General features: G+C 34.6%; 1 protein-coding gene across 1 annotated transcript; it reads right to left on the reverse strand.

The window, feature by feature from the left end:
* Positions 1–506: 506 nt before the first annotated feature.
* Positions 507–25,669, reverse strand: CLPTM1L (CLPTM1 like). The gene is made up of 17 exons (XM_039329281.1): positions 25,324–25,669; positions 23,521–23,621; positions 21,536–21,725; positions 20,823–20,968; positions 18,816–18,894; positions 16,936–17,053; positions 15,749–15,843; positions 15,407–15,491; positions 14,082–14,185; positions 12,740–12,805; positions 12,031–12,081; positions 6,765–6,847; positions 5,857–5,891; positions 4,632–4,687; positions 4,491–4,535; positions 3,309–3,424; positions 507–2,431 (listed from the first exon to the last, which is right to left on the reverse strand). Exons 1-17 carry the CDS (start codon positions 25,504–25,506, stop codon positions 2,347–2,349), a joined length of 1,638 nt encoding a protein of 545 aa, XP_039185215.1. The 5' UTR covers positions 25,507–25,669; the 3' UTR covers positions 507–2,346.

A 25,669-nucleotide genomic window follows, 5' to 3' on the forward strand; every position in this document is an offset into this window, starting at 1 on the left:
AAAGTCCAACTTTCAATTCTCCCTGAAATGCATTTCCAAATCAAAGGTAATGTGTGAAATTTCCACTAAATCGATTCTTCTCAGCAGTATAATCAGAATCTGAGGTTGAGAAATACCATATATGGTTTGGATGTATGTATGTATGTGTGTGTGTGTGTGTGTGTGTGTGTGTGTGTGTGTGTATATATATATATATATATATATATATATATATATATATATATATATATATATAAACATTTATTTCTATACGATGTGGAGGAAACAAACATAATTGAGAGGACGAGAAGGTAACCAGATCTCTCTCATATTACCAATAACATTTCTAATTAAAATTCAAAATAAACTATTTTCATGTAAATCACATAGTATTTACATTGCAAGTCATTTAACCAAGCACTTATATTTTGTAGTTTCCAACATGAGCCAAATAAAATTGTATTAATAATTCTCTCAAGATATTTTATATAGCTGAAATCTTTAAAAAAATGCATATGGGTGCATCATGAAAATATTTCTTCTATTTAATAATTTAAATTTTGCTATAGATAAATAAAAGTAAAATTAGCAAAATGAAAGCTAGGGAGTTAATTGATACATGGTCAATTAATGTTGATCCAGGCTAAATTAGTGATACTTTAGTCCCATAATCAATGTTAAATTAGTCACTATTTATTTGCTCTATTAATCTGAGTGGGATTGAATATAATAACTACTTTAGACTGGAATCAACTCATTTTCAGTAAACAATCCTAATGATCTAAAACCTGATATTATCTTGAGAACTGCCAGTAGATTTCTGGAACTCTAGTGGGGAAAATACATATGCATATTGAGCAGTATTGAAAGCAAAACCTTTTGGCAATAAAGTTACTACAGTATTAAGCATACTCAAATCTCATTCAAGTCAGTGGCCTTAAGCATGCACAGCTAGGCACAGAATGGGAGCCCTATCTCCTCTCCCCCACCATTTCTTAATGTGGAATACATGACCTCACAGAAACTGTGATTGTTCTCCAGTGTTCTGTATTTGAAAAGTAAAAGGCAATTCCATAGATTAGATGTAACAATTGTATGGGAGTCAATGGGGATTGGTCTTGGAAAAAAACCCAAAACATAGCAGTGTTCATGCCACAATCTAAATGGTTTTTTAAACTTGCATTTTGAGCATGCTTAAAATAATTTTCACATGAAATATAAACATTATTTGATTAATAAACATAGCATCCCAATTTATAAAAAGGCTCATCATAAAAAATTTAAGCCCCTGCACCAAAACAAAACATGGCAATTGGGCAGTTACAATTACCTTACCAGTAGAGTTTGAACTGATTTTCCTTTATGAATTTTTCTTGAGATCTTTATTCTCTGCCTGCCTTTTGCTTCAGACCACTCTTCATTATGGTTTATATTATTATAGAATGAAGAAGGTCTACAGTCTCCCTGCCGAAGTATCATTGGCACAGTAGTGAGTCATGCAACTATGTATTTACATTCTTCTAAAAACATGTTTTTGACTGAAAATGTAATGACTTCATCTTAGAAAAAAAGATCCTATTTAGTGGAATCAGGAAATTCCAATTTTAGGATTGAACAAAAGTATGTGTGTACCAAAAAAATCCATTCCCCAAACTACAGAATACTATTTGCTGCATGTACTTATTTGACTTACACTAATATATTTTTTTAAAGTTACATGCTTTGCATCCAGGACCAGCTTAGAATGGTTTGAAATATACCATTGAGAGTACATGTCTTCATATGGTTGCTGCCACAACTAGGTTCATATAAGAAGCATAGCTGACATCTTTAAAAAAATGAAATGCTCACATCAGGAAATACAGTACAAAATAAGGGGCACAATCCAGCCAATCAAATATTTTTAATCCTTATGATTTCAAGGAGTGTGTGAGGAATGTATCCTCCCTAAAATCATAAAAAGGCTGGAACATGCCAAGGATTGGTCCAAAATCTTTTTTATAGAAAGGTTTGAAAGTGAAGGGCAGGTCCTTGTCAGTTTGTTACCTTTTCATAATCATTCACAGTACGTTCCGCTTGTTCATAAACTGAAGAGCAGAATTTAAACACCCCCCCCCCCAATATCAGCTGTTAGAGGGTTCAAGACATAATGGACACAAATATTTATGCAGAAATTGTCAAAGCAATTCAAAATGTTAACCACCTGACAAAAATATTGGCAGCCTTGTTGAAACCCAAATAATAATTAAAAAAAATTCCAAAGGTAATTGTAACATATTTTGGCAATGCAGATGATACAATGTCCATGACATTCTATCCCAAGCTCTGAAGAATACTCATTTGCTTCATCTCTTTATAAAAGTCAAATTATTCTTTGTGGGGTTTTCTTTTCAGCTTCTCTTCATAAGATTCTCCATATTCATTCACTCTGCTCTTATCCACAGGATAAAGCCTTAGGGTTAAAAAGAAATTGTGACATTTTATTAATCAATGCTTCTGTTTTTTTGCTATTGTTAATACATATATACTTATATGTCTTGAAGTATACAAAGTGATTTGTTAACACTTATTGTGGTCTAGCTAAAATATGTTGCAAATGACCAATGCTATGTTGCTACTGTAAGCAAGGAATGTTGCACGTGAAGCAAGTATGATTAAAGTCAGTAAATTAGTCTTTCTTTATTCTATCAAAGACATAATGTAAAAGCCTTGAGTGACTAAAGTCATGTCAAGTACTGGTGGTCAGTATTTATAGGTCCATTTCTTAACCTCCACTGCATATAGTAGATGGTGGCTTGGAATGTAAGAGAAATATTTGGCATACTACATGAATTAATGAATGAAGTGAAAGAAAAATTATTAGGCTATGTCTCTAACATTGTTATCTAAAGAGAACAATGTAATATATTTGAATGATGGTGCCTGAAGTGGAGTTGGTTTGATGAAAACAGGAATGGAAATGAAGGTGGTTATTAGGAATAAAAAAAAATCTAAAAATATATTTTAGAAGGCTAAGTGTCAGCTAGACTGTTGAGGATATGTATGAGAATAGGAATTCATAAGTTGATAGCTGAATGTTACACTTTGCTGAATTGTGATAATGAATGGGGAAAACTGCAACATTCTGGAGGAATAATTATTTGATCGCGTCAATGAAGGTTTTGTGAAAAATGGATATGAAAAGAGACAGAGATGAAAGAAACTACAATACACAATCAATACACAATTTTCTCAACCATGCATGATATACAAGACATATCTATATTTTCTCCTGGTAGAAGAACTAACCATCTAACTAATGAGAAGAAATGTAAAGAAAAAAAGCGTACCATCTTTGGTAAAGGTACACCAAGAACACCACATCATCTCTAAAGCAAGCCAGCCGATGAGATGTTGGCATTGTAATAATAAATGCAAAAATATCATCAATGAATGTGTTGAACGCCTGTAAGTAAGAGACAAGAGGATGCAGCTTCTTTAATGGCATGTAAATAATGTGTTACTTAAAATTAAAAAAATCAAGCAAATCAATTGTTTTTGATGACACAATATTTAAACAGAATGGCTGAACTGAAGGTAAAAAGAATGTCAATTTATAAGTTACAGAGGGTCCTTCTCTCCAATAATGAAAATGTAGGTTAAATCTAGAACAAGCAAAATCCATATGCAACATCTAAATGATCTTGTAACTTATTAAAAATATCCTTAGTATGATAGGCTCATGACTCAACAAGCTGACTCATTCAACTTGGGAGCCATAAGGTAGGTAGCCAAGTGCTTGATGTCTTCTCCCCACTTTACAAATGCAACTCCAAGGCAGGTCCCAAAACACTGGGCTTTGACTGACCTGATGGGCTAAATAATATTGCAATTATTAGAGATGCTAATGCCATTATTAATTATGCATGATTAATGTAATGTAATGTAAGCACTGTGCTTACAAGTCATGTCAACACCACCTTGAGATTCCTGTGCATATGGCCAAAAGCTCCTCCAAGTGTAGCTTTTCATTCTAAGCTGGTCTTCCTAGGAGTCTTAAACCTAAAAGAACTTATTAGGGAAACTGCGAAATAAAACTGTCCCAATTATTTGTTTCAAATCAAGCTATGGACTTTACAATGAATATAAGACTTGATGGTTCTCTATATAAACCACTGGTTCTCAACCTGTGGGTCGGGACCCCATTTGGGGTCAAACGACCATTTCACGGGGGTCGCCAAACAAGGCTGTCCGCCATTTTTTCCCCTTTTCTTTGGCCACGCCGCTGGCACTCGGTGATGTATAAGTGTTTGGGGGTCACCACAACATGGGGAACTGTATTATGGGGTCGCGGCATTAGAAAGGTTGAGAACCACTGATATAAACTATACTATCAGAGTTATTGCCTAGTAACTTTGTGGAATATTTTTAGGTAATACCAGGCTGGCAAATAAAATTCCAACTGTAGCTTGATTTTTAAGTAATAACTAATGGCTCAGCAGCATAAATCTTAAGAAGCAAAATTAACTTGCCTTGTATGTAAATGCTTTCCATGGCAAATGTGCAACAGATTTCATCTGGAAAGAAAGAAAACAAGAAAGTCATAATACTTATATTAAAAATAGTGAAGGTTGGATTAAATAAATTAAATACTGGGTTCAACTGTTAATTACCTTATAATTTACAAAAAGCTGTGGCAACATAAATAGAAATCCAAAAGCATACACTCCTGTTGGGGAAAAAAACACATTGATTGTTGGTGTTATAGAACAAAAATAAATATCCATTTTTATTTCCTCCTGCTTTTAAAAAGCAGAAGACACTAAGTACAGTGCAATTTAATACTGAGCTTTTATTTCAATTTAGGTTCTCACCCTCTCTTATACAGTAGTTCATTCTAGAAATTTAAAATGTTTGGTTCATATTCTTTTGTAAAAATGCGTAAGAACCCTACAAAATTTTAATTACAGATGCATTGCATTAATATTTGAAGAGATATTAGGTTGGAGTGGGAAATTGATGAGACAAAAAATTCCCAGAAAAATTAAATGGTAAACTCTTGACTGCGGTGTGTGTGTGTGTGTGTGTGTGTGTGTGTGAGAGAGAGAGAGAGAGAGAGAGAGAGAGAGAGAGAGAGAGAGAGAGAGAGAGAGAGAGAGAGATTTGTAGAGCCATCCAGATTATATATATGCATACATCAAGAATTCAGCTTGATATGAAATAGACTTTTACTTTATACTAAATTAGTATAAATGTACAGCTAAGAAATAGGAAAAAAGTAGCCTGCTTTGTCCTACCAGTAGCAAATTTAAAACTGAAATTACAGGAGCAGCATTTCAGCATTTATTCTATCTCTTGTCGTCTGATACCAGCCTAATATATTAACTTGTAGACAGTTAATGCAAATAAATGAAATGGCTTGGTCTTAGCACACATATGGTGATAGTTCCTTTTCCAGATCTGGCTGCCTCTGCTGCTATCCCACTAGAGCATCCCAGGACCTAATACTGGAATTGATCTAAATCAAGCTGGATTACCGTAAATGCCGGCGTATAAGGCGACTTCCGCAAGCGTTAAAATCGGTGTCAAAGACGGGGGTCGTCTTATACGCCGGAAATACTGGTAGTTTCTGGCGTATAAGACGACGTTCTAGGAATGCGACTCGGCGACAAACACGGGGGTTGTCTTATACGCCAGGTCGCCTTGTACGCCGGCATATACGGTATATCTGTGGTTTTTTTCCCCCTAAATATGCTCTGAAGCAATGTATGATAGCAAGAATTCAAGTACAGCTATTTATAAACACCCACTTCCAAAAATATTATGCCTCAGCAACTTCTTTTGAAAATACTTTTAAAGAACTAGATTTAAAGAAAAGCAGTAAAAACTCACACTTACCATTGACAAAACTATTAATCAACCATGAATACCAGCTTATGAAAAAGAAAAGGAGAGCATTATTTTTGTTACTGATCATTTAAAAAAAACAGAACAATTAACACATAAACGTCTTTCCTCGCTCCAGTTTTTCTGTGTACTTTATATAAAGCACATGCAAATCAAGTCATCTACACACATAGACACAGATGTACTGTATGTATGGCATAGAACTGGAAGTCAAGTACAATATTTTTAATATATAAAAGTACAATATATTACAACCTCCCACCACTTTAGCCAAAATATTTACATAAGTAATACAAAGAGAATGGTAAATCAAAGTAAATGAGAACAAAGAGTAAAAAATAAATTAAAATTAATATAGAACTATTTATGTTCATATTTATATTAATATACTGGCAGCCTCAGTCATCTGCACTGATAGATGGTATCTGAGAAAGAAGGCATCTCAACTTTAAAAATAGCCCCTCCATTTTTTTAACGTCTGCAAAAGTTAGTTGGTTAGATGTAATTAGTTTAAGAAATTCCTGATGATTACTTGAATTTGGCTTTAAGCCAGAAAAGTCTTAAAAAGTTGCAATAAGTATTGACCCAATGTTGCACAAGCAGTGTTAATGTTTATTAGCATTTCATCCATGCTTATTCCTGTAATGACCATTTTCTGATTTGGCAGCTTCAGAAAAGAAGTTGTAGGATTTGCTATCGACTTTTAATAGAAAGATTTAGAAGACTTTGATTGGAAAAGGCAGTGTTAATTCTGAGAAAGAAGCATTATAAGTTATAAGAGGACAGCTGTTGAAAGTAGACATTTTTGAACACTGTAGGATTTTTTATTTATACTACCAAAAAGTAACATAAATCTTATCATGCCTTAGATTTTTTTAAAGCAGTGTAAAGCAGCATACCTTTTGTACTTGATATTCAACAAAGAATAAATTGCACCTCCAATACACAATGGATATAGCAAATATGACAAATATTTCATAGCCTGAGAGAGAGAGAGAGAGAGAATAAAACTACGCATAAGTATTCTTCCTTTTTTTCAAATGGCCTCATGGATTATTCCCCTTTCACCATTATAACAACACTTCTACAGAATAATTTGCTATCCTGAGAGGTAAAGGCTGATGCATATTTGGATTCCAAGATCCAACATTCAATGAATCACATCAAATTCACATATCTCGGTAAGTAAAAGCTGGGCAAAGAGAGACCTCATTAGAATAAAATCTGAGCATTTCAGCCAGCTCTTCCATCTCAATATAGTAAGATGGAAGTTTTGTAAACTTCAATATAAAAGACCAAGAAGGCAGAATACCATTATCTATATCTATCTATATAAATAAAAATGTAAATGTTCGTTTGTTCAAAATCTTAAACCTCCGAAAGTTCTTTCCCGATTTCTTTGAAATTTTGACACAACGTTGCATTCGAATGCGCACGTGTTTTTATATACCTAAATTATATCGATGTCACACCTGTGACAGGTTAAAAACATGTTTTTTTTTAAAAAAAAAACAGTGCCATCTGTTGGACGTAATCTCTACATCTGCACACACAATGGAACAACAAAAATATTGTATACCCACAAGCATTGTGAAATTAAACGTATTACAAACGTGCGCTTTCTCTTTTCTTTCTTGAGCCACAGCAACGCGTGGCTGGGTACAGCTAGTTTAGAATAAAAAAAAATACATTTTCCATGTGGTACTAAATATTTAAATGCATCAAAGTTTCTACCCACAGAACCAAAAAATTAGAAGGAAAAGACCATCATTTTTCAAACAGGTATATTTTTATAAAGAAATAACTTGAATCAAATTTAGTTTCTGTGCTGGTGTTAACCACAATTTTTAAAGTTTAGCCCTTAAATGACTAGAAAAATGGACATGATCCTAGGATGAGAAAAATGTTTGTCCTCCTACTTTAGGTCCAGGCTAGTTAATGTATATGATCACTTTCAACTAATATTACTTTTAGGTACAAATTATACATAGACAGCAATCAGCAAGAATTGCTACAGCTATTGTTATTAGTAGTTTTTTAACTTTTCCTTTTTTGACATTTTGATTGGTTCAGAATTGTAACTGCCTGGCACTTAGTGTAGATACTAACACTGGATTATAATCCTCTGGATAATTAATCATTAAGATCCAATCTTCCTTTATGGGTTAGTTCAGATACTTTTCAACAGGAAGCCATATTAAAAAATTGACTTTGCTACTAATGTACAAACTACAGATATAAATAATTATCTAAGTAAAGCTAATCTTCCTAAATTAACAGAAGATCAGAAAAAAGAGATTAATGGTTTAATTACTAATGAGGAAATTGTGACAGCTATTAAGCAATTAAAATTAGGCAAAGCGCCGGGTACGGATGGTTTGACAGCTATTTATTACAAAACCTTAGTAGAAGAGATGATTCAACCTTTATGTGAGCTTTTTAATAATATATTACAAGGTTTAGAGATTCCTCCGTCATGGCGCAATGCTTTTATATCTTTGATTCCAAAAGAGGATCAAGATCTCACCTTGCCCAAGAATTATAGGCCCATATCTCTCTTGAATGTGGATTATAAAATTTTTGCAAAAATTATAGCTAATAGGTTTATGGGGGTCTTGCAGCAGCTTATACATAATGACCAATCGGGTTTTATAACTGGAAGATATATGAAAAATAATGTTAGACAAATTATTAATTTATTAGAATATCTAGATAAAAACAACCAAGTCTCTGCAGGGCTGATATTTTTGGATGCTGAAAAAGCCTTTGACCAATTGAATTGGCAGTTTATGTTATTTTTAATCAAGGAGATGAATTTTGGACAAAATATATTACAAGCTTTATCTAATATATATCAAAAACAGACTGCTCAATTTATTGTTAATGGGGGTCTTTCAGAGGCTTTTACAATAGAAAAAGGTACAAGACAGGGATGTCCATTATCTCCGTTATTATTTGTCTTAACATTGGAGATTTTGTTGATTAAAATTCGGGAGTCTCAAGAAATAAAAGGAATAGAGATTAATAAAAAAGAATATAAGCTAAGAGCTTTTGCAGATGACTTGGTTGTTACTTTGTCTCAACCTACCTATTCGGTAGTAAAATTATTACAATTGATTCATCAATATGGGTGTGTTTCGGGTTTTAAAATTAATAATAATAAGACTAAAATATTACCCAAAAATATGACTAATTGTGATAAACAGACCTTGGTTAACTTAACAGATTTTGAAGTTGTTGATAAGGTAAAATATTTGGGGGTCATATTATCTGCTTCTAATGTAAAATTGTATAAAAACAATTATGAAAAGTTGTGGATTGGGGTACAGAAGGATTTAAAGAATTGGGATAACTTACAGTTATCTCTTATGGGTAGAATTGCAGTTATTAAAATGAATGTTCTACCAAAATTTCTTTTTTTGTTTCAAATGTTACCTATCTTAAAGAATGAACTTAATTTAAATGAATGGCAGAAAGGTATTAACAAATTTATTTGGGCAGGGAAAAAACCAAGGGTAAAACTTAAAATTATGCAAGATTTTCGTGAGAGAGGTGGACTCAAGGTACCGAATTTGAAACTATATTATGACGCTGTGGTTCTAACATTGATTAGCGATTGGACGAATTTAACAAATGTAGAAATTCTCCATTTGGAGGGTTGGGATTTACTTTTTGGATGGCATGCCTATTTAATTTTTAATAAAAAAGTGGATCGGGTTTTTAAATCTCATATTATAAGGATTTCTTTGCTTAGGGTGTGGAGGAAATATTATAAAAGTGATTTTAAAATACCATTATGGGCTATACCTTGGCATGCGATAGAGGGGATAAAGAGAGGAGTCAAGATGGATACGGTTTCCTATACACAACTACTTAGATGGGATGGTCAAAATTGGCAGTTAAAATCTTTGGAAGACTTAGTACATTACTTATGTAATACATTACATTATTACATGACTTAGTACATTACTTAGTAAACATTACTTATTCATGGTTTCAATACAGACAAATAGTGGATAGATGGAAGACGGATTGTAATATGGGTTGGCTTAGAGAAGATGAAAATCTTTTTAAACAAGTAAGGGATCAAAGACCAACTCATATTAAGAGGGTTTATGGGGTTTTAGTTGAAATGGATTCAGAATCTGAATTAATCAAAGATTGTATGATTAAATGGGCACAAAATATTGGTGAACCAATCCCATTGGATACCTGGGAACTTATCTGGGTGAGGAATGTTAAATTTACACAAGCGCAGAATTTAAGAGAGAATTTTTACAAAATGTTTTATAGATGGCACCTTGATCCACAAAAAATGTCTATTATGTACCCTGATCTACAGCCTAAATGTTGGAGATGTGGTTGTTTGGATGCTACTTATTACCATATTTGGTGGTCGTGTAAAAATATAAAAGCTTTTTGGATTAAGATATGGTGGAATATCCAAAGAATCTTTAGAAGGAGGGTTAAATTCACCCCACAATTATTTTTATTAGGTATTGTTACTGATTGTGATGCTAAGGAAGTCATATTGATGTTAAATTTGATTACAGCCGCAAGACTGTTAGTAGGACAATATTGGAAGAAGGAATCTTTGCCTACTTTACAAGAGTGGTTCTACAAAGTTTCTTACTTGGCGGAAATGGCAAAGATTTCGGCTTTCTTAAAGGAGCCATCTCAAGAGAAATTTTTTGTTATATGGAAAAAATGGATAAATTTTATACAACATAATTTGGATATGGAAAAATATCATTTAGCTTTTTCATAGTTTGTATAGATTGTTTTCTCTTTTCTTTTTCCGTCTTTTGTTTTTTTTCTCTTTTATTTTTTTTATCTTTCTTTTTTTTTCTTTTTCTTTCTCTCTCTCTTTCCTTTTTTTATTTCTTTTTTAAGTATTTTTTTTAATGTTTATGTTATGTATATCTTATTATTAATTATCTCATAAGTTGTAAAAGGTTTTTTAAAATTTTAAATAAGCCTATATTCAGTTCTGGGAAGTCTGGGGAGGGGGGAGGGGGGGCGGGTTTGGGAGGGATTGGGTGAGGGTTGACTTGTAAAACTTTTAAAAAATTTTCAATAAAAAAAAAACAAAAAAAACCTGACTTTGGAATTCTATCTGGAAAAGGTAAATTATTTTTTGTAGATATCACTATTGATTTTTCATCACTACAGAATTCTTTCCTCACAACAATTTCATGGAGTTGCTCTAACTCAGTGGTTCTCAACCTTTTTAATGCCGCGACCCCCAACCGGTCTTAAATCGAGGACTACTCAACCGGTCGTAAGCCGAGGACTACTCAACTGGTACAGCACCGTTTGCAGAATGGGACTTTTGGCGGGTTCAGCAGGGCAGAGACAGCCTGGACAATTCCTATTGGCTTTTGAAAGCCAATAGAATTAGACTCTATTCAAGAGAGTCTATTCTATTGGCTTTCAAAAGCCAATAGAATAAAAGGGAGTAGCACAGCTAAGGAAAAGGGGAAAAAAATGGCGGACTGCGTTGTTTGGCGACCCCCGTGAAATGGTCATTCGACCCCAAATGGGGTCCCGACCCACAGGTTGAGAACCACTGCTCTAACTCTTATAGGATGACAATTTAATTGTCCAATAGAGTATGTTAGGCTACTCGTATGTTCAAGAGCACTAGAATAAGATGCCATCATTACAGATAGTCCTCAACTTACAGCCATCTGTTTAGTGTCTTTCAGGTTATAAAGGCATTGAAAAAGTGATACAATCATTTTTCGCACTTACAATTATTGCAGCTTCCCATGGTCATATAATCAAAATTCAGTTCTTGGCAACCGGCATGTGTTTTTGACGGGGTCATATGATCTGCTACTATGACCTCCTGACCAGTAAAGTCAATGGGGAAGCCAGATTCACTTAATAACCGCGTTACTAACTTAACAACTGCACTGATTCATTTAACAACTGTGGCAAGAAAGGTTATAAAATGGGGCAAGACTCACTTAACAACCATCTCGCTTAGCAAAGAAACGTTGGGCTAATTGTGGTGATAGGTTGAGGACTGCCTTTATAGTAAAAAAGCATGCTTTACTGCTTCTCAGTTTGATCCTGTAGTCAACTCAGTATAGATCTTTAGCATTAAATATTTCATAAATCAGTAAACTAAAAATAATTCTAAACATAGGGTTATTTTACCTGAGTATCGTATTCCTCAGTTTTCTTCTCAGACTCAGTAAATGCCCCAAACTACATAGAATACAAGAATTAATCAGTATAAATAATTTTATTTATGATCCCAGACCAATAAAACCCAAATATAAAATTTAAAATACAGGGGGGAAAAACAAACCTAAAATAGTTAAGACACTACCCAGCTTTTGCAAGCTGGAGCTAGTGCTAAAAATTTGGCAATCTTTATAGTGATTATCTAGGTTAGGTCTTAAGATTTCATATAATTGGGTTTTTGAGTGCCAGACTCAATGCATGGTACAATAGTTAGTGTAATAATACATGTAATAATACATGTAATAATACATGTATTACTAACTCAGTCTCTGTATTTGAGCAGAAACATATATTATTACATGGGAGACGTGTATATTTCTCTGCAGTCTCCATAATAGGTAGCATGTTAATTTAAGGTTCATTAAGGCTTTAGTTGGGCCATCAGTGTAAAGATTTAATTCCCAAGTGCCAAGTGGTCTAATCACATCTCACTTTGCACAATATCATAGATTAGACACACTACCGTATGCAACCTCTTCCGTTCTGTAGAGACAAATTTTGCATAAATCTAGTAGCCTAACCCTTTCCAGCATGCAATATACTTAAATCTACTCCAAATGAAAATCCAACGTTCTGAACAGATTGAATAATTCACATAACATTTTAAAAAATGAAATACCTTTATTGCTGGTATGAGACCATTCCATTCAATTGTCATTTTCAATGCTTTCTTCACTTTCCAAAGCTAGAGGATAAAATGTAAATTCAATATTTTAATGTACTATATTACAAATGTCTCATTGTATAACCTGATTATGATATTTAATTATAACTATACCTGAATTCCTTGGCATTGGCATTTAATCCTAACTTTTGTTAACTATGTTTTGGAAAGAACATGAGTTGTCATGATAGTTTAACAAGGACTGCATAACAGAGAAATCATATACTCAGCTCTGCTGTTTCTATAAACGTGGTTCTACAATAAAATGGAATGTATGATGTTCAGCCTTTAAGAAGAGGACTTCACTCACTCCAAAAGCAAAAACTTTACGTATCAACTCAATGATATTTAACTAACATATAATAAATATTTTCTTCTGGTCTTATGGTAAAACCATATAGAAATCTTAATTTCTCAAATGATTCTTATAAAGCCATTCCACGCTTGTTTTTTTCCTCTCTTATATGAGATCTATTGTGCAATAAGGTTATTCTATGGATAGAACATATAGTTGCAATTACCTTTGTGACTCTGAAGTATAGCTAATATAGTTTATAGTATATATTTTATACACACACTTTATACTTATATAAGAAGGCAAGGCTTAAGAGAAAGAGCAAACGATATCAAATAAATTAAAGTCTTTCAGATAACTAATACTAAAGACTCAGAGAAAAAATCTAGCACAGAATGTGCCTCAATTGTACGTTTTATTTAAAAAAGCTCTTAAGAAAATGAAGATTCAGCTAATAGTTTGTGAGTAATGGATGCTGGAAATCCCAATAGTGAAAAAATAGAACCTCTTTGTTCCTGCATCGCTCTTGCTTTCTCCTTATGACCAGGAAGTCAGAATTATGCAGGAATGACAGCACATACTGTACAAAATAGGGCTAAATATGCAAATAAAAGATATGCACCCCATCAAACAAATCAAGTAACGTATTTTCCGGCGTATACGACGACTCGGCGTATAAGATGACCTCCGACTTCGGAGACGATTTGCATGCTTAGAAAGTCGTCTTATACACCGGAAAATATGGTAACTGATCTCAACCAATTTTTTTCAGATCTTAGGATGGAATAATTGACATATTGTTCAACTAATTTCCATCATCATTAGTTCAATTTACAAATCAATTTAGAATACAAATCACTTGCAACTAAGCTGGTTTTGACCTATTAAAATAAATTTAATCATGACAGTTTAAATCCTTGCATTCTTACTAAGCTGCTTTGAGAACTGATCTGTCTGTGCTTATACTGTACATATCACATGTAGAGATAAATGACAGCTCACCTCAATCACTGCTCCAATACCAGCTGGAATCAGCACCAATAAGCTTGTTTGTTCATCCAACAGAAAAAGAAATATGATCACAGTACTGAAACATCGCCAGAGCACTGCATGAAAAGAGTTCACATTAATGCACTGTGGATTTTAAAAGACTACATTGGAAAAAAAAATATGGATACATTTTAGAAAAATATCTACTTATTTTGAAAAATAATTTAGATTGAAATCACAAATATCATTTTGTTAAACTATGGTTTTCTAAACAAAACATAACTACATTGCACAACATACTAAGCTAGTTTGCAAACCGTAATGGCTAGCTTTAAACAACATGCAAAACTAAAACTTATTTTGGCTAGTACAATCAAACCTAAGTTTGGATAATTATAGTTCTACATTTCTACACAAAACCAACTAACAGTATTCAGTATCTAGCATTCTTTAAAACTAGAATAATAAGCGCTGAACAGGATATTAAAATTTGGACCACATCTTAAGGCAAAAATTGTAATCCAACTGCAATTTTTTTTGCCCATTGTATTTCTTGTTCTAGACATGTTGGCTAATAACCAGACTTTAAAGATGCATTCTTCTAGCAAGTTTTTCCCTTCCTAGAAGCAACATAAAGTAGTGCTGCAAGGAACTAGTAGCAGGGAGGATGGCTACAATGAGGGCATTGCAGTGGAAATGAACCAATGGTTCCCACTTAAATAATGATGGGATTTGATAGTTTACCTGAGAATTTGCCTGATTTGGGCTGAATCTCTCATCTTCCACCACTTTGGAATGACAACAATGAAGAACACAATCCTAATGAACAGGATTTGCCATTCCCAGAGTGGAGTGTATTATAATTTTAGAAGCAGTATGAAATTCTGCTTTTAGTAAGCATATATAACATTGAATGAAAGCCTATATGAGTGAAATACATCCTTAGGGAAATAAAATAGTGGACAGGGACTTTTCACAAAAATCTTTCAGTATATTCTCTGAGACAGCACAAAGAAAGCAGATCAAGACCATTGCATGATACTTTCTGTGGGGGCCCTGCCATTTAGAACATTCTAGTCTCTGAAGCCTGTTGAGTGACATCTGAAAATACTAGAAAAATCAAATTAAGACAATATTGTTTTGACAAGGTTTTAATCTATAGGATTAGTGGAATATTATCTAATCATTGCTAATCCTTCATATGGGCCGATGATTTTACAACAACCATTTAGAATGTTGTTTAAAATTTTTAGTTATATTTTGTTGAAGTAAATGGCTGTGTGCTTTGTTAACACTGGAAAACAACAAGGAAACAAGTAGATAAATATGCTATTTACCTGCTTTTGTAGACATGCCAATCATACTCTTCTTTTTCTTCCAGAAGCTGATGTCATTTTTGAACGCAAGGAAATCAAAGAGAAGCTGCAAAATAGCACCACACCATTAACAGTTATCATTGTTTTAAAAAAACTAATATAACAACTATTTTAAAGCTGGCACAACCTTGTATCTTACTACAGTTTACTACCCTTGATCAGATATAACTGACAATATTTCAGGATGCTGGAAGAAGGAAAACAGTTTCCTTTACAGTGTCTTTTTCTCCATCCATAGAATTTTATATTACCTAGATGCGTATCAGTATTGTTATTATTGTCTAAAACATATGATCTGCTTACATGGAAAGCTGCAACAAAGAATGTCAAAGCAAGAAAATAGAGGTTTGTGTCCACAAATATTCCCTTTACTTCGTCAGCATCTTTTTCTGAAAAACCTAGAAGAATAAGCAGAATAAATATTTGATCATAAAGATGAAACAAATGTTCTTAGAAATTTAAGTTAAATTTAAAATATTATTTACTATTTTGTAAATACTAAAATAATTCTTGCAAAGCTTTATTAAACACATTATCATTCAGTATTAGGCAAAAAAATAAAGCTTCAATAGCATTTATTTATGCCTTTCCCATTTGCAGACTGACGTTGTCCAAACCAGTAGTCTCACTGTACACATTAGCAGGTGAAAGAAACCTGGGACGCTTTATAGAGCTTCTTGACTTCAAATTAATTTTCATAATATTGAATCATAAATTCAAAATACAAGTAGTCCTCAGGTTACAACACCAACTGGGACTGGGATTGCTGTTGCTAAAGCACAATGTCATATGATTGCATTGCCTAGGGAGGGCAATCCGGACAATTCCAGTTGCTGTAACCCCGACATACATGGATCATTAAATGGGAAGCAGCAGGAGCCCCAAATAAGGAGTGCATATGTGTCATGGGAGGATAAAGGGGTGTCACAGCAGTGTGGGGGAGGCCCTGGGGGACTGGCACAGGATGCATATGAGCCAAGAAGGGCTTGGGAGACCTGATGCAGACTGTACACACATCAAGGGAGGTTGGGGGAGAGTTTGGGAGGCCCATCACAGGCTACGTACAAGCTAAAGGAGGACTGGGAGAGTGAAGACTATGCATGGGGATGGTGCTGCAGGTGGGAGTGACTTACTGGAGCAACTTGCAATTTTCCCTGCCAGCTTCCCTATTGACTTTGCTTGTGAGAAGCCAGCAGAGGAAAGTTGCAAATAGTGATGTGGTAATTGCCAGCTGGCCACCTCAGTGCCTGGATCATGGTCACATGACTTCAGGGGTGCTGTGAGGGCTGGAATGTCAGGGACTGGTAGTATGTCCACTTGTTCAGCACCATCTTAACTCTGAAGGGTCACTGAATGAATGGATATAAACTGAGGAAAACCTATAAGGATCCAAATTTAAAGAAAAAAAAATCATGTGGAATTCCTAATCAAAACCAGTTTATCAAAGGGGCCGCTGTGTTTCCATGAATAATCCAGAAATGGAGGCTTACCAAACTGCTGTAGAGAGTAAACAGCATCTTGCATATGAATCCAAAACCGCAGTTTTCCCAATGATATTTTATCATAGGACACTGTAAGCGGAAGTTCTGTTGTTGAACGGTTTATAATCTGCATTAGGTTAAAACATTTCACAAGGTTAATAATAAACTGGATATTACCTTGAAATACCTCTTACCAGTATTAAGAGTTAATAAAAATGGCTAGGTTCTAATTATACATTTTATCCCCAAAATATTCAAAAGAAAAATAATATTATTCATAAATGTTCCTACATAATATTTATGAAATCAGTATTGCTCAAGTGTTATTTTGCAAATAATAATTGTATCATTTCTGGTGGAAATTATATTTAAATTATTTAAACTTCACCAAAGAATAAGAGGACAACTAAATATAAGGAACAATTCAGTGTATTTTGTAAAAACCTTTCCATCCATCCATTCCTTCAGCTGCCAACTCCTGCATAGCTTACAAGGATTAAAACAGTTTAAAATAACACACACATGGCCATGTCAGGGGGGAAAAAAATCCACAAAAAAGGAAGAATGTGTTCAGATTCAATAACAGGCTCATATATATTTAAGCCCTTGTCCAGTGCCTGAGGGGAGAGATAGGCTTGGGGGTGTCCTTTTGAAGGATGGCAGAATCAGGACTGGACAGATCTTGGGGTTCGGGAGAAGCGGGGAAAGATGAGAACTTTAATTCACAATTTCCTAAAGCCATGTTTTTAATACTATACATTTCTTGTTATTTTAACCTGCACTATACAATAAGCATTCAAAAATAAGCACATCATTAAAACAACTTTCCCATGAAGAAAATGTTTGTTTTGGACTTTTTCACTTAGAAAAGGGACAGCTATTGGGAGCGGGAGGCTATGAAATTAGCATAAGGATTGTTTATTTTAAATCTCCCTTTCATATAAATGACTGTATGAGCCAAGATTAATCAAAATTTTGACATAAGGTGCATAGATACATTATGGAATTCAAAGCCAAAGATTTATTAGTCTGGGATCACAAATAAATATTTTCATTTGCATACCAGTGTTGTGATACTTGCCAACTCAAACTTTAATGGCAATAAGGTACCAACAAAGGTAGTTAGCTTTCCTATATAAAATGCTAGAGAAAATTGGAATAAATCCTGTTGCCCTTATATGCTATTGTGGAGTTTTCACTTAACATTTGGACTAGTTATGATATGACAGTAGCACACTCAGACTGAGTGTCCTACTTCATAAGTTTACACTTATAAAGTTCCTCTTGCACATATTCTGCTGTACAAAAGAAAGATTAGCTATAAAATATTTTCATTTTGTAGGAATATGTTCAATGAGAGAAACAGATTACTATTGGGGTTTGTGGATACTGAATTAGAAGAGACTCATGAAAAAATAATTTTATCTATGGTAACAGCAGCAAGATTATATGGACAAAGATGGAAGGGTATTTAAACTCTCACAATGGAGGAAGGGATAGTAAAACTCTCAGAATTAACAGAAATGGCAGAACTGCCCTGTGAGATAAGAGAGAAAACAAGTGCTTTTTAAAAAAAAACTAGAACCCTTTTAGTGACTTTTTTTTAAAAAAAAAGAAGAAAAAAGTGAAATGTTTTATGGATTGAATGATTGCAAAATAAGAGAATTAAATATCGGCTGAAGGGATTTCTGGAGAAGATAAAAAGGAGGGGAGATGATGGGTTTATCAATATCTATTAAAGAAAAGGTCAGAAGTCATTATTTTTTCATAACTTTTATTTTCTTTCCTTGCGCTCATTTTTACATATGTCATTTGCGTTATATAAAATTATTAACAAAGATAGAGAAGCAGACTATTTAATTTTTAAAAAAATCACAATTGTTACTTACCATTAAATCTTTCACTCTGTTGCTCAGCTGATCAATAAATAATATTGGAAGATAATGCACTGTCTTGCCCAACTGTATCCTGCATTTTTAAGAAATATTTATTATAAATATATCCATTTTGACACAAAGATTTCCATCCTAAATAAATAATTTTACAACATGTGTCTTTCAGAAACAGGTGTCCTCGTATATCCTATATTGTGTAAGAAGTTTTTAGATTGAACATATACAGGTAGTTGCTCTTATACAATGACCATTTATTCAGGTTCAAAGTTAAAACAGTGTTGAGTGAGCAGATTGACAACTGGTCCCTGAAGATTCAGCTGTCACAGCATCCTTGCAATAATGTGATTGTGATTCGAGCGCTTGGCAACCAGCACACATTTACAAAGGCACAGTGTCCAGCAGCCAAGTGATTGCCCCTTTGCAACCTTCGCACGTGGTTTCTGATGAGCAAAGTCAATGGGGAAGTCACAAGTTGTGGGCACCTGATGGTTTACTGACCTGTTGTTATTCACTTAATGACTGCAGCTGGAATTGAATTGCCATCATAAGTTGGGTGTGGTCACATGATTTTTCATTTTAGGACATTTTATGATTTCATTTAATGACAAAGTTGCTGCTCCCAACTATGGTTACTGAGGACCACCTGTACAGGTAGTCCTCAATTTACAACAGCTTGTTTAGTGACCGTTCAAAGTTACAACGGCACTGAAAAAAGTGACTTATGACCATTTTTCACACTTATGACCGTTGTAGCATCCCCATGGTCGCGTGATTTACATTTGTATGCTTGACAACTGGTTCATATTTATGACCATCTTTTGCGACCTTCTGAATAAGCAATGTTAATGGGGAAGCCAGATTCACTTAACAATCGTGTTACTAATTTAACCACTGCAGTGATTCATTTAACACATGTGGCAAGAAAAGTCGTAAAATGGGACAAAACTCACTTAACAAATGTCTCACTTAGCAACATAAATTCTGGACTCAATTGTGGTCATAAGTTGAGGACTATCTGTACTTAGTTGTTCCAATTTTTGGACCAAGAAAGGAATTTTCTATCTGGATCAGTATATGTGGAAAGTATGAATATGGCAATGAGGTCTGAGAGACAGCTGTTTTCATAAGAGACCTGATTTTAAGTTCCTTGTTAAACATATCCTCTTGCAAGCAAATAGTGGAAACTTTATATAGTTTAGTATGGAATAAACTCTCAGTTTACATTAAGTGATGTAATCAATTTTTATACATATCCCAACTTATTTCAAGTTGCTTAAGGCAACATACAAGATACTATTCTTTTTTTTTAATCATCTGAAGTAGTTTAGAGGAAGAAATATGTCACGCTTACGGCTGTTTGAAATCTGGAAAGCTTAATAACTAATCAAAGGTTTGAATATAAATCTTTATGGCTGAATAAATAATATAATTATCTTACTACTATGCTAGGCCCGCAATAGTTTGGGTTAGCTTCAAAGCCCCCAAAAGCAATACAATTGCTTTCGAAGACAAAGTCGTTTGAAAAGTACCGTATATGCCGCCGTATTAGGCGACCCGGCGTATAAGATGACCCCCGTCTTTATAGCCGGGCCGCATTCCTAGAACGTCGTCTTATACGCCGGAAACTACCAGTATTTCCGGCGTATAAGACGACCCCCGTCTTTGGCGCCGATTTCAGCGCTCACGGAAGTCGTCATATACGCCGGCATTTACGGTAATCTGAAAATGAAAAATGAATTGCAACAGCAGCATTTCCCAATTTTGGCATCTTCTGGCTTAACGTATCTGGAGACTGTGCAAGTTAGGAAGGCTGCACTATTTTATTTCAATTACTACTTTGCATACATGTTGCCCAGAGACAGGATCTTGGAGGCTGGAGAAAGAAAAAGATGGGCCCTCAGTGGTAAAATACTATTTGCCCTTGTTGAAAGTCACGATATTAAAGACAATTTTTTTTATCTTATGCGGACTTTACCAGAAGCAAAATTATTATTAGCTTACATTTTCATATATCTGTGTACATCAGCTGGGAGAGAGGATCCATCAAAGACAAAGTCTTCCACCATAACATTTAAAGTCAATCTAGACCTCCAGTGTGACACAGGCTCATCTAGGGCATAATTCTGCTTTTTTTCTGCTTCAATTTGCTATTTAATTAAGAAAAAAAAAGATTTAGTATTACTTTGCAAACACACGTGCTTGCAACAACAGAACAAAACTATAATTTTAGTTATTATTTAAACACTAAAATCACTTATCACTAAGTTTATCCTTGCATCATCCCTCTAGATAAATATTACATTTGAGGGGAAAACTCAAAATCACAGTAACAGAGGAATCACTTTACAAACTTCTATAAAGAGAAGCAAAAACTCAAAATACATTTTTTAAAAATCAAAATAAAGCAGATATTGAATTGGCAGGTTCAGGACAGATGTGAGAAAGAATTAACTTGAGTACATTTTGTTACTATCAAAGGAAGCATGTTTTTTCTAAATTGAATACAGAAAGAAAATGATAGAAACCACTGTGATATTTTACAGAAAATCTCTTGCTTGTTTTGAATGGTTCATGATCTAAGCAAGGTGCTTTGTAGCTTACAGAAATAAAAAAAACACCCAAATTCCTATGAACAATACATCAATTTATTTCATTTGTTGATCTTTTAGATTTCAAAAATCCTCCCCCCTCCAAACAGGGGAAAATAATCTCACCTGGGTGATAGATTCTCCTGTAAGAAGATTGATTTCCTCTGGTTTAGGTACCATGTATGTAGTGAGAGGGCTTACTATATGCACTTGCTTGCCATCATGCCAAGGCAGAATTCCAGCATGATGAAGAAATATGTAGGCATATAATGTCCCATTATTTCTTGTTTTCTTTGGTACAGAAACATTAACTGTTCTAAAAAAAAAATAAAACATAGTTTATAAAAATGCTTAAACTTGGTCATAGATATAGGGTAAGTTCATATCTGTTTCATTCCAAAAGTGAATCACTAGCATTTTAAATGTCACCAATAGACTTTTCTTCCTTATTTGAAAACTTTCATAATTAGGGTTGAAGTATTTATAGACATTGCTAAAATAACAATCACAATTTAGCTTAGATTTTAATTAAGCATTAGTGGGAGCTGGGCAGCAAATAGATTTAATAAATAATAATCATGTCACATAACACCCCAGATTTAATTGTCTATAAGAAAAACAAAAATGTGGCAGTACCTGGAGACAGCAGAATAAAAGAGAAAGAACTGGAGAAAATCACAAAATACAAAGATCTGAAAATAGAAGTAAAATGACTGTGGCAAAAAAAAAAAAAAAGCAAAGGTAGTAAAAATAGTAATAAGTGCCTTGGGTGCAATCCCAAAACAACTGGAGCACCATTTGAATATCATTGGTATTGACAGTCAATTGCAAAAGGCAGCTATCTTTAACACCATCAAAAAACAACATCTGACTATTCCAGGTCCTTGGGAAGGACTCAATAGGTGGATAAAAATGCCAAACTAAATATCTGGCTGACTGTGCAACAAACCATAATAAATTGAAATATTTTGAAGTCATTAAAATTTCAATTGGGTGAATTTCAAATGGGTGACTTTGGGCCAGTCCCTCTCTCTCAGCCCATCTTACCTCATATGGGTTTTGTTGTGGGGAAAACAGAATGTGGAAGGAGTATTAGATATGCTTGCCATTATTATTTTTACAAATAATAACAGCGAGATAAAGAATGAAAATAAAATTTAAAAACATACATTTGCATGTGCCTCATTTGATAAAAGCACAAAACCATTTATAATTCATACAGAGGCAACTTCATGTAACTAACAAACTGAATGGAGTTCCCAAAAACTTATGCCATTTAATAAAATGTGTTAGTTGGAAAAGTTAGACTCCTTTTGATTTTTTTGCCACTGTAGATTAACATGGCTCTCCTCCTACAACTATATATTTTTTTGCACTCCAGCAAATACCATGCTCATGGGCAATTGCAGTCATCTCCCATTTTATTTAAGTCTTCAAAGAGCTAACAAAAAATATAAAACTGCTTTTTCATATAAATAAATGAGAAATAACTGGATGGTAGCTGTGGACTGGAAAAAATAGCTACTTTCACTTTTGAAAGAGACAACAGGAATGCGCTTCTGAGATTTCTGTCAAAGTCTACACTGCATGAGAAGTACTATTTTTCATTTTGTTTCTTGCTTAAGGAACAGTAGTGAAAAAAAATTCTATCCATCCCATGTGATAGAGAATTACAACAAGGCAGGAGTTAGCAATGAAAATAAAAATAAATTTTGTTATTTAATTATAGAAAGTTTATGGAAAGTTTAAGCAAAATATCATGTGTAAATCCAGAATAACAAATAGATAAACTTAGTATTACACTTTTAAGCACACTTACCTTGAAGTAAACCCTATTAACATTAATTAGACTTATTTCTCATAAATGTGATTAAAACTGAAAGGTCAGATTGTTCTGATATCTTGTAACCTTTATGTACCGTAATAAAAAGAAAAAAAAAATATGACCTAGATTTTTTTCATGAAATATACTGACCAATGGGTAATAGGCATTTCTATACGATTTAAACATATGTTAATACAGTCACCAATATAAAAAGGAATCAAAATTTGATTTGAAATGGGTACAAAAGAGACCTTTTGAAGAAATGGAACAAATAAATTCAAATTACCTTTCAAATTTAGTTTCAACATCAAAATTGTCCACATTCAAAACCAGGTCAATGTTATTTTCAGTGCCTATGTTTGAGCGTGTAGTCGTGTAAACACTTAACTGAAACAGAAGAAAGACCATTAATTTTTTGCTATTTTGCTGGACAGCTTAAAGATTCCTGCCTTAATCATTCTTTCTTTTATGTTGAATACCATGTTTCCTCATGTGCTGCCACTAATTTCTCTCCCCTTCCTCAAAATTGACACGGTTCAGTCTAAATGAAAAAAATGAGATTTAAAAATGCATACAACTTCCTTCTCCTTATTCATTTGAGCCAAGCCTCATCAAGATGAAAGGAATCCATTATAGTAGTCAATTCACTGTAGTTTAGCAAGCACTTAATAAGTCTCCTATATGTGCCTACTGCAGCTGGAGTGATTGACAAGTAATAAACCATAATATATGCTCCATCTATAACAATCTTTTCAGAAGTGTACAAGTTGTACATTCTATTCAAATCAAAGATCCCCCCATCCTTCCTCTAAAAGGTGGGAAACGATGGGAAAAGAACAAAGCACAAAACATGGAAAAGTTGAAAAAAAAGTCAATTCCTGAAATCACAAAAGAGAACCGACTAGTGCTTATCAAAATTTGGTGTTCCCTCCAGATTTGGTAGAGAAGGAGCAACTGCTATAGATTGGAAGCTGATATATTTAAGTATGCCAATACATGCCCATGTAGTACATCTTTTTGTTTATTGAACATATGTAGTTCAAATTAATGGACCAATGAAGAACATGGAACACTGTACTCCCTCAAAAGCTACTATTTTATATAAAAGAGACACTATTGTTGTTTCTTATCCATTTATTCCTCCCAGCAGTTGCCAGAAAAATTTTACTCTTGGAAGCTAAGTAGAAAAAAAAATGGTATTCTGCTACCATATATTGGAAAAAGGAAAGATAAAAGGCAACATTCAAGTCTGCCATATGACAAATAGCCATAACTCCCCCATACAATAGGCTAAGCAAATTATAATAAGCTATTTTCATGGCTAGAGTGATGGGACTCTGTAGACCGATACAACCCACAACAAGGATCTAGGCCAGTGGTTCTCAACCTTCTTAATGCCGTGACCCCCCAACCGGTCATAAGTCGAAGACTACTCAAATGGTGCAGCATCGTTTGCAGAATGGGACTTTTGGCGGGCTCAGCAGGGCAGAGACAGCCTGGACAATTCCTATTGGCTTTTGAAAGCCAATAGAATTAGACTCTATTCAAGAGAGTCTATTCTATTGGCTTTCAAAAGCCAATAGAATAAAAGGGAGTAGCACAGCTAAGGAAAAGGGAAAAAAATGGCGGGCTGCGTTGTTTGGCGACCCCCGTGAAATGGTTGTTCAAACCCAAATGGGGTCCCGACCCACAGGTTGAGAACCACTGATCTAGGCAAAGTACTGACATTAACACTGAGCTCTGAGATAATCTGGCTACTTAATGCTTCCTGGGATCATGGGAAGCGACACTGGATTAAATAATTTGTGGAATACTCTAGCAAGGCCCTTCCAACTGCAACGAAAGAGGCTTTTGCTTTATAAATTTCAATTGCAGCACTGATCTTCCATGTTAATTAGTTTTAAAAAAAGACAACCAAAATCCAGTTTATCAAAGTTCACCTGCATCTCCAGTCCAAAGGGGGGGGGGGGGAGACCAATTATCCCACTCTGCCCCACCCCAACCAGGAAGCGCCACTGCATCACTGCCAACAATTATTGCTCGTTTGCAGGTAGGACTCAGGTGGGAAGAAGGAAAACGGGAGTCTCACCTGGAGCTTGGGCCGCCGCGCCAGGTAAGGCCGAATGCAGCCGTCGTTGCCTTCGACTTCGTGGACGGCAGCGAGGCAGGGCCGGGTATGGACGATGCCGTACATCACCCAGCAAGTGTGTGCCACGTAGACGGCAAAGAGCCCCACCGCCAGCCCCGTCAGCGAGCTGCGCCTCGGCAGCATCGCCCCCCAAGACCAGCGCCGCGGCCGCCACCTGCATCGACCACCCAACACAAGCAGCAGCGCACGACACCGAGCGCTCTAACTCCGGGGCCGTTGCCCGAGGCGAGTGCGGTCAGCTCCCCAGCCGCTTCCTTTCTTCGGATCTTCCTTCTTTCGACAACGG

This window comes from Crotalus tigris, unplaced genomic scaffold, assembly GCF_016545835.1.
Source record: "Crotalus tigris isolate CLP2741 ecotype Arizona unplaced genomic scaffold, ASM1654583v1 scf7180000024391.5723578, whole genome shotgun sequence".
Taxonomy (NCBI): Eukaryota; Metazoa; Chordata; class Lepidosauria; order Squamata; family Viperidae; genus Crotalus; species Crotalus tigris.